This window comes from Amblyomma maculatum, chromosome 11, assembly GCF_055883805.1.
Source record: "Amblyomma maculatum isolate TAMU_Amacu chromosome 11, ASM5588380v1, whole genome shotgun sequence".
Lineage (NCBI taxonomy): Eukaryota > Metazoa > Arthropoda > Arachnida > Ixodida > Ixodidae > Amblyomma > Amblyomma maculatum.
Genome location: NC_139354.1, coordinates 3,877,902 through 3,888,734, shown reverse-complemented (window position 1 = coordinate 3,888,734; position 10,833 = coordinate 3,877,902). Strand labels below are relative to the sequence as shown.

General features: G+C 47.1%; 1 protein-coding gene across 1 annotated transcript in view; it reads right to left on the bottom strand.

The window, feature by feature from the left end:
• Positions 1-7,137: 7,137 nt before the first annotated feature.
• LOC146172685 (zonadhesin-like) overlaps positions 7,138-10,833 on the bottom strand; it is a 37,864-nt gene continuing 34,168 nt past the window's right edge. Inside the window, exon 6 of the mRNA XM_084584358.1 lies at positions 7,138-7,644. Coding sequence (XP_084440484.1) covers positions 7,401-7,644 — 244 coding nt within the window. The 3' untranslated portion in view covers positions 7,138-7,400. The remainder of the gene's footprint in view (positions 7,645-10,833) is intronic.

Sequence of the window (10,833 nt, the reverse complement as noted above, 5' to 3'; positions counted from 1 at the left end):
TTCCGCCTACTAATAGGTAGTTGTGGCCTTAGCGCGATTACTGGTGCCTCTGGTGAAGCGTCTGCCCCAAGGGGCCTCGGAGCTGTGTTGATACGGTTGTCCCATGCCATATGAACTGCTTCCCTTGCGTCGTGTTTTAAGGAGAAAGCCTTTAATGACTCATCGTTGTCGACAGAAGGTTGTCACCAGAAAGTTGTCAGCAGAGGTGTCACGCCTTCGAGAGCGAGAGTTAAAATACATTAATAAACCTTGCCTCCACCGGCAATCGAAACTCCATTCCTTGGATCCCAAGTCCAGCGTTCTACCAACTGCTCCACGCCCCGGATCATGAAACGCTCTTCATAATTCCGCTTGTCAACAGTGAGGATAATAGCGGGAATCCGCGAGTGGCAAGTACTGCGCCTTTCCTTTCCTATAAACGAATTGTAGAACACCGGTGAACTCTGATACGTTGAATGAAATGCTGGTTATGTTGTTGTTGTTGTTGCGACCGTAGGAAGAAGGAAAAGAAAATGCACGGGCCTGCTACTGGCTCTGTAGCTGATCCACCGCCACTGCCTCGTGCGGACAGAAGAGAAAATAGAGAAGGAAGAAAAAGAAAGACGCGCGTCGCAACAGCCGTCGTCCACCACCGAAACGGTAGTTGTTGCGACTGAAGGAAGAACGAAAATACACGGGCCTGCTACTGGTTCTGTAGCTGAGCCACCTCCACTGCCTCGTGCGGATAGAAGAGAAAATAGAGACAGTCTCCCTCCTCACCTCCGCCAGTACGACCTTGTCAATGTTAGGCCCAGCTGGCGGTATATTACAGCGGATTTTTTGGAAGCAAGCAGAGCGTCTTTTATGTATCGCTTCGCCAGGGGAGTCCTCCCCATCAAGGCTCCAGCGTTTACACGGGCCAGCTTGCGACCAACTTGTCCGACTTGTGGTAGTAGAAAGGACACTGTGCACATACTCTCGCAGTGTCTTCTTCCTGAAGCGCTTCTCCGTCGTAAAGATAATATCTTCCAAGTTCCGGGCATACCGTACCAGACTGTGCAATACCTGAATCCGATGCCAGGCATAGCCGTTAACCAGTTCGTCCTCCTGCTCGTGGAATGTGCGTACCAAGTATGGCTGGTACGCTGCGCGGCCGCCTACAAAAGCGGAATTCCGGGCCTCCATGAACTAACTGCAAATGTACGGAAGGAGGTCTGGTTCTGCCTGCAGCGGGAACGTCGCATTCTTGGCGAGCGGAGGTTCTCGAAAATTTGGTGCGGGCCGTCTGTGATCTTCTCAGTTAAGGGTGGAACACTCTCTGTGTCACTATGACCATATTACAGGGAATGGTCGTCCTTAATGGCACTCGTTGCGTTGTCATGAAGGTCCGCCTCCTTGGCTCAATGCCACGATGGCGCTGTAGGTCGTCTTCGCGTAAGATGCCATTCACTTTTTTTTTGGGAGGGGGAGGGCATCGCGCGGCGGCCCCCTTGTCCGGGTAGGGTCCTTACCTCGAACTAAAAAGCTCTCCCAAACCCCACTTGACCACCTTGCCGGAGGTGTTGAATGAATGACAATGGGCTGATGAGTTATGTGTGACTCTGGGGCATGGCACTTGCGGGTGTCAATCCCCCTCCCCATCTGGCAACGGCAAGAAAAAAATCACAGTGGCTGTAGTATAAAGACTAGGAGATTGTGAAAGCAAGAGAGGCGAAGTGTCTCCAATGAAAGACGACATCACCTGTCAGGGTGCCTCGATGCGCGCGCCCCTATCCGCCGCGAGGGCGCGTGCATCGAGGCACCCTACTAAGGCTCCTAGGAGCCTTACAACCTACCACTTGTTAGACCACAGCGCACCTATACTCCGTTTCATACCTCAAGTGCAACACTACCAAAGCTACAGCTCTTGTTAGCGCTCTCCGCATCCGCGATGAAAAATAGTGCCTGCTCTTGACAAGAGAAAATAATAGTTGCTTTGTCTGCAAGCTTAATACATTTTACATTTACCATCAACTTCATAAAAAGCACCTTTTTTAGGTAGAAAAGGTCGGATTCGGCTAATTTGTATGTTTTTTTTATGTCGTTTTTGTTCGTGCCGCGTTTTGCTGCCCCGCAACCTTGCCAGCTGTGCCACCAGATGGCGCTGGCTGTGCCCTCCGCGCTGCGCATCTCTTTTCGAGAAAATGGTTCTTTGGTGCGCATTTTTTCTATAAGATCCGCACTGTGAAGATGTCTAAGCATGCGAAGCATGTTATTGCAAACGTGTATGCTCGGAATAAAGCCCGTTTCGGCAGGAACCACTCGCCTACAGAACGAGCGCGTAGTGATACGCCTCCTGTTTTTTTTTTCTTGCTGACTACTTGCGTAGCTTTCGCTGCGTTGCACCTGATGTATGAAACGGAGTATAGTGGGAGAAGCCAGCGCCATCTAGATAACGCTGGAGAAGCGCGAAACGCCCGGCGTGGCTACGAGCCATGCTACGCTGAAGAGCCGACTTGGTAAACCATCTTCGCCTTGCGTATGATGTCACAACACCTGTTAGACTACAGCGTACCTAGTGGAAGAAGTGCGAAACGCCCGGCGTGGCTACGAGCCACGCTACGCTGAAGTTGTTGTTGTTGTGGCTGTAGGAAGAAGGAAAAAAAAATGCACGGGCCTGCTACTGGCTCTGTAGCTGAGCCACCTCCGCTGCCTCGTGCAGACAGAAGAGAAAATAGAGAAGAAAGAAAAGGAAGAGGGAGAGAAAGATGCGCGCCGCAACAACAGCCGTTGTCCACCCCCGAAGCGGTGGAGGGTGCAATGACGGCCTACAACAGATAAAAATTCGGTGGCAGGCTAGTCCCCGCGCAAGCGGCGGTGACCTACCTGTCCGTTGGTCCCAGCCCCCGCGCTGGTATGACGTCAGTAGTCACGTGGTGCAAAGCGTAACTACCGGACCACGCTCCGCTGAAGGCTCGAAACCTGGCGTACTGATTGTTAGATAGGAAGGGAAAGGCACGGTAACTGTCTCACTTGTTTTCTGTGGAAACCTCAATCGCGCCGTAAGGTAAGGGAGGAAGGTGGGAGTGAAAGTGGAAAGAGAGAAAGAGGACCCGTAGTGGAGGGCTACGGAATAATTTCGACCACATGGGGATCTTTAACATGCGCTGACTGATTTACTGATTTATTTATTTATTGGAAAGGAAAGGCGTGGTAACTGTCTCACTTGTTTTCTGTGGACACCGCAACCGCGCCGTAAGGGAAGGGAGGAAGGTGGGAGTGAAAGGTGAAAGAGAGAAAGGAGAGCCGTAGTGGAGGGCTACGGAGTAATTTCGACCACCTGGGGATCTTTAACGTGCGCTGACATCGCACAGCACACGACGCCTCCGTTTCGCCTCCATCGAAACGCAGCCGCCGAGGTCGGGTTCGAACCCGGGTACTCCGGCACAGTAGTCGGGCGTCTTACCACTGCACCACCCCGGCGGGGCACATGCGCTGACATCTATTGCTTTCGCAATAAAAGAAGAGGGCGAGAAAGATGTGCGTCGCAACAGCCGTCGTCCTCCAGCCAAGCGGCGGCGGGTGCAATGACGGCCTACAACAGATAAAAAAAATTTGGTGCCAGGCTAGTCGTCGACCTACCAGTCTGCCCAAAATCTCCAAGGATAGGGCAAAATATTACAAGTAGAGAAGCCTGGGATACCCTGCTGCGAAGCGCGGACCCTGCGATCCAGCACCGCACCGTCCATCTGGCGGAAGAGGCCGCAACAAGCCAAGGGCTACCTGCCAGCCTCTAATCCACGGGCGCATGACTCCCCGTTTCCGATGGAACTAAAAGTTGTACAACCAACCAACCAACCAGCCCGGAACAGCCACCCTTCATCCCTCTCCCACCGACCCTGGTTGTGTCCGACAAGAGGCGCGTGATGTACCGTCACGACAGGTCATGACGTCACCAGGCGATCTATGCATATACGAAGCTCGCCTCGCCAGGCTTCCGATCCAGGCGGTAGGAGGTGGTGAAGGGTGGCAGTTCCTGGCCGTACGGGGCTGGGACGGTAGGTCAACGCCGCTTGCGGCGGGGGCTAGCCAGCCACTGATTTTTATCTGTTGCAGGCCGTCACCGCCACCGCTTCGGTGGTGGCAGACGACGGCTGTTGTTGCGGCGCGCGTCTTTCTCTCCCTCTTCTTTTTTCGTTCTTGTCTATTTTTCTCTCCTGTCCGCACGAGGCAGCGGAGGTGGCTTAGCTACAGAGCCAGTAGCAGGCCCGTGCATTTTCTTTTCTTTCTTCCTACAGCCACAACAACACAACAACAACGACCCAGGCATCCGTGCGGCGCCTTTTATTTGTCGCTTCCTCGATTGCCGCACCACAGAGCAAACAGAAACAGACCCAGATAGGAGGCTTTAGTACGGCAGGAATCAGCGGCGTTAAAAAACGATTTACAGGATAGAAAAGGCGCAGTATCTGTCAGTTCTCTGCGGACACATATACCACGCCGTAAAACTGATTTATTGATTTATTGGAAGGCAAAGGCGCGGTAACTGTCTCACTTGTTTTCTGTGGACATCTTAACCGCGCCGTAATTACGGCGCGGTTAAGATGTGACAGTGAAAAGTGAATTAGTGAAAAGGGAAAGTGACAGTGAAAAGTGAAAGTGAAAAGAGAGGAAGAGGCGCCGTAGTGGAGGGCTACGGAGTAATTTCGGCCACTTGGGGATCTTTAACGTGCGCTGTCATCGCACAGCACACGGACGCCTCTTCGTTTCGCCTCCATCGAAACGCAGCCGCCGAGGTCGGGTTCGAACCCGGCTAGTCTAGCACAGTAGTCTGGCGTCTTACCACTGCACCACCCTGGCGACGCCCACGCCGTAAAGGAAGGAAGGAAGGTGGGTTTGAAAGAAGAGAGAGAGAGAGAGAGAGAGAGAGAGAGAGAGAGAGATAGAGGTGCCGTAGTGGAGGGCTGAGATTAGCGCGCTTAATGACTTTCGCCTCGTCGCACTTTAGTGGTCGAAAGTGCCGTATAGAGTTTTTTCTAGTCGGGATCGCATTCGTATTTTTGCTTCTCTGATAATGTCTCGTATTGGTGGTGTGCTGACCAGCTTAAGCAGTTCCTCATTCCTCGTGTTCTTAGGAAGCCCAGTAACGATGCGTAGAGTGGCCCTGTGTAGCTTTTCGATGTCTTTCAGGTCGCGATCGGAAAACTTCTCATACACGGGTGCCCCGTACAGAATCCCGCCGACAGCAATCGCTCTAGACAGCGTTTGCCACTATGTTTGCCGGGCTCCACCGTACTTGTTTGAAATCCCGCGAATTATATGCAACATTGCAGTCCAGTTACGCTGTAACGTACGAATCCATTTACGAGGACTGTTGCATCAAGAAATGTGTGCCCCAAAGATTTTTGTCTGCCCATTTGCAGACGTGATGTTGTGTTCTTCAATATGCAGTGTAATCTTATTTTGGTGTTCGTGGCATTGTTTCCATCTATGCTAATAAGTTGTGTCTTTTTAGGCGACAGCTGTAGTCCCAATGATTCTAAGCTGTGAGTAAAACTGAAGATTGCTGCTTGCAGCTCGGTCTGCATGCTCTCTTCATTTAGGTAATCCGCTGCTTCTGTCCATATGGTGACATCATCTGCGTAGATGGTGAAGATGGCCGAAGTGTTTCTCTCGGGAGCTTCTGCTACGCGGGTCATGACCAAGTTAGATAGCAAAGGGCCGAGGATAGAGCCCTGAACCCCTCCCCTCTATTCAAGTAATAGGTTCTAAGGCTCCATCTGAAGCTTTGCCATGAAGACTAATAGGTCTGTTTTGAAGGAGGCTGCATATCTAATTGTATGGTTTTTGGCTTGACATCTCTTTCCTAATTCTTGTAGGATTACCTGCTGTTTTACATTGTTGAATGCTTTGCGCATATCAACCGCGACGATGTAATCTGGTGTCTGTTTGCGAGTCCTGCGGCTGATTACCCTGCGGAGCAGCAAAAGGCAATCATGCGTACCCATATTCGGTCGGAATCCTGCCTGAGCCGGATGAAACCCAGGCTGTAAGTATTCGATGGAATGCTGTATTCTGTGGCTATCATTCGCTCAGTCAGTTTGCAGATTGTTGACGTGAGAGCTATTGGCTGTAGGCTCTCTGGTTGTTTGTGGTCCTTCTCTTATTTCGGTATGGGGCAGATAATGATAGTTTGAGTTCATCTGGCACCGTCCGAATTCTCTTGGATCGTTTATGATAGTTAAGAACTGATCTTGGGCTCCGTCGCTAAGGTTTCTGAGCTCCTGCCATGTTACACCGTCGTGTCCGGGGTCTGATTTCGATTTGCCGCGGTCTAGTGCAACCAATAGTTCGCCACATGTAAATGGGATTTCGAGTTCAACCATTGTGTTGTCAATCGTGATTGTCGGCAATGGGACCTTTGGGACAATAACAAAAATTCTTAGGCTACTTGCGTTTATTTGCCGATAGCCAAAATGGGGGACAATATATATTGCGGATCACCTTGTTTTTTATGTAAATATTTCATCAAAGCGCACTAAAACGGGTATGTGTATAGTACGGAGGGTTTAGGCCCGTAACTAACTCACTATGATTGGCTTAACAAGTTTTATGATTGAGAGTGAAATTGCTCATTGTGCTGCAGGTTTTATGGTCCAAAAACACTTCACAACATGTTTGCAGGAAACTAGAAATTGGTACAAATTTGAGCCTTCGGGATTTTCAATACGAAAGCCAAATTTTCAGTGAAGTGCTCTCGAGTATATGTTTTGGATAACAACTGAGGCGTTTCGAAATCTTCGCAAGCAAAATTAAAACGAAATCGAAGACAATAAACCTCCCACGTTACAGACGCGTGGGATATTTAGCAAGGTTGGCACAAAACAGCACATCAATCTCGTTGCTGCTCCCACTAGGGGACCAAACATGAAACCCGAAACGAGTTACAAACGACAGACATAAAAAAATGAAGATGCAGCAATATAATTGGCAGCACTAAGAGAAATGTGTTCGTGTTACTGCAGCTAAACAGATTTTTAGTGCAGCCCTGTAATTTTTTGAACCACTGCTCTTGTGACTATGTTGCCCACTATAGTTAAGCTGTTACGTTACAGTCCTCCGGCCGCCGAGTTGTATACAGTATATTTGAAAGCATTCAAGGTTTTCGTCTCAGAGGAAACGATTTATTTATGCAAAGCATCAAGTTTAATATTTCCCAAACTACGTCTTTTCTGAAGCCATGCAGGAGCTCCTGGGCACTTGTATTTTTGTGCGCTACTTTCTGTCTCGGTTTTGTTTCTTGTGAATGAAAATTAGTAGAGAGTCGGTGGCAGCTTCTTGCGTCTTACTTTCCAAACGACACTGTAACGGGGCGCACCTGCTATCTTAACTGAAATTTTGCATTCAAATATTTTAGTTCATTGAATCTTTACCGACAGCATCTAATGCGCCCTCGGACACATTCTGGTGGGCACACATACTTTTCTGTCGTTACGCACATGCTCGGAGAAGCCTCGCCTGCAAACGCAGCCCCCTTTGTTGCAACGAGTAACGCATTTTCTTGGCCTCAGTTTTCCGCACTTCGGCACGCAGTCGGAGATGCACAGTTCGAAGCGAGAGTTGGCAGGACATCTGGGAGGACACCTCCTGGCCGATATGCATGTCTTTGAATTCCGCCTAGGGTCTCTGTGGAGAAAAAAAGAAAAGAGAGCCTAAGCCGCGGGAACTGATGTAGCTATAACGTTCTCGAGCACATATAGTGATATTTGACTTCGGCACTTCAAACGCACCAGCAAGCGTAAGGTTCACAACTATTAACGGCTAGAAAACAACTTTCTGAGGTTCAGTTCATTTGTTGGTCTGAATAATAAGTGACAAAATTTCGTTTAAGATGATGGTTCGTAATTATCACGCATTCCCCTGCCTCAAAATAGACAAAAAGGGGTTCTGACTTCATTCGACTTGTATGATGTCTGTTAATGATGTTTTGATTTGTTAAATATATTGTTATATATATTATGTATTTATTTGGTGCCAGCTCATCAAGTTAACGCGTGATGCACCCATGAGAGCGTCTACCCCATCATTTACCCCTAAGCTTTTGAGCGGCGCTGTTGCTGTTCGTCTCAAGGAAACAGCTACAAAGGTGCGCAAATCTGCATTAAAGACGCCGCCACGAGAATAGACCGCATCGTGGCGTTTAAAACACTCCATAGTGCTAAAACCTCCATCCGGCGCCAACAGATTGAGGCAGCAGGATGTGGCGGCGCGTCCAAGCGCTGAAAACACTTCTAGCATAGCACGGTGGCATTCGCCGATTGACAGGTACCGTCCGCGTAATCGCGAGCGTTGCCATAGGAACAACCAAGGCAGCTTCGCTATACATTTTATACTTAGTATCCACGAGTGGTCATTACATTCGTGAGAAACATGACCTTGAGCATTTCGGTCAATGCCTAATTACAGTAAATAAACGTGTTGAAGAGCAGGAAATGAAATAAAGTGTGTACACGTCTGAACACACATCGACGCAATTATGGTCTTCATAAGCATACCTGGACTTGTTAGGCTTAGTAAAGAATAATATAACTAGCTAAGCACAAAAGCCTTTATTGAAGTATTCACATCGGTGAAACTGGCAACTTCTGGGGAAAACCACTGTATGTCGAAATCGCTGCCTACGTACACTGGGCGTCCAGATGTTTATCACGTCTAGTATGTGAAAAGAGATTCGGACAAAACATTGAAAGAACTTCCATCGAACGAAAGAAGCTCCACTGAACGCTGAAGTCAATCATTTTCGACAAGTACGGTCATAGACATTCCTTGGGAAAGACACTTTGCACGCCAGGTTTTCAGTGAACTCCTTCATTGCAAATACCCGGAGTCCAACCTCAATGAGCTACCGTGCAAAGGTTGAAAAAATGCCACCAAGGCTAAATGATTTGGTAAAGGAAGCGTAAAAAAAAAGCGCCTTCCTACCATTTTCCAGGGATCAGCTACTTCAACTTTAAGCGCCTTGTCACAAACTGCAACATTTACTGTTTTGCAGCTTCCACATCACTGTGGGAAATATCGACGGTGTTGAATCGAAATCACAGGAATTGCTATGTATCCTTGAAGTGAGGAGGCCGCCTTCAACGGCAAACTTCCTCATGACTCTGCGGCATACGAGGGAGGCGTTTTCAATTATGGAAACAATGTGGGTGAAAAATACTACAAGTAATTGCTTTTTATCCGCTTATCTGTCTTCCATGCCCAACGTCAAAAGCAGTTAATTAGCGTGTTTTAAGTCATGTCGTGTGTTTGAAGATGAAGTAGAGAAACGAGGTTTCAAAGAAAAATTAGGATGCCATTGTACGGATTCGCTCAACATTGGTCTCTAGGGAGATGTGCTGTGCAAATTATTTATCGGCGGACATAGGCTACGCAGTTTTCAGTATCACATTTATCATAGACAAATTGATGATGAGAGGCTGAATGACGCGGTTTTATGAACGTTTGATGACAGCTGATTTTTGTTCACTTTGCGGCGAGGTTCGGGTGTAATGCCCAATTTTCGATCTGGAAGGACTGCTTCAAGGCCCCATTTCTGCAATATGCTGCTGTGTGAACGCACACTGACTATAATTAGGTATACGTTTGAAAATCCAGTTAAGCTTGACTATATTTAGCTAAGTCTATAATAGACCTTATGCAGTCTATATAATGTGAGATCATTTCTACATTTTTCGTGTAGAACTTACATTTAGCTATATAACTAAGCCACTATAACTTTTTTACTTAATGAGTGTTGAGTGGTGGGCCATTTAGCGACCCTCTGCAAAACATGCTGCGCAGTCATAAGGACAGACAAAGAATGCACCACAAATGAGACGTGTGAGCGATGAAGCTGGCACATCGGACGCATTGTTCGGTTGGTGTAGACATAGGCAGTGCAACGTTTTCTAATGAAGAAATGAATGGAAGGAATGGTAGGTGGGTCAGTTGGTCTCACATTATTACAAAAGATTTAGAGCAGACAATAGGAGGGACAGAGAAGAGATCACGAGTGCTCGTAACGTCTTTGTCTCCCTCTTTTCTTATGTCAACGATAAATATTTTGTAATAAAATATATCTTCATACATGTCGGAAAATTCCCAGGAAAATTAGGCCTCCTTACCTGCTGTGAATGCGCAGCATTGAATGCTATACTGTTTCACTTCTGTTAGACTGGGTTAACTCCATGTTTTGCGTAGTTTTTGCTTTGTTTAGCGTTTAATATCCTACACGTCGAGACCTTTCAACGATCTCAGCTAACTAATAATGGTAAAAAAATAAGATTAGGCCTCATTGTGGTACATTCATACTCCTTATGAGCTATTCAACGATATATAACTTCATGTTACAGCGCAAAGTTTAATATACAAATATACTTGCAATTATGCTAAGCATAAGTTATCCTAAGGTGTAGGTGTCAGTGCCGTAGCGTAAAGTTCCGTTTTTAATCACAGTCAGTAAATAACACCAGCAAATAGTTAATCAAATTCACTTATACTCGTCGTGAGCCGCGCAAGTATATATGACTTGGTTTTATAGGAAAGCTCTTCATAAACCATTGGCTATATAATTATAGTTAATTAGTTACAGATAGTTCGGTGCAAATATATTTAACATAAGCTATCGAATTATATATATATAATTTAATGATGAAATTTAGTGCTGTACACAATCACGTTGAATTAATTATTTGAAATTATTGAGACGTACAATCAAAACAGTGAAATTATTCTTGACATAACAGTCACAGCGGACACTTTCTGCACACACATTTCATACATACACTGAGTACATGGCACATAAGGTAAGTTATGCCACGCATAGATAAACATCAT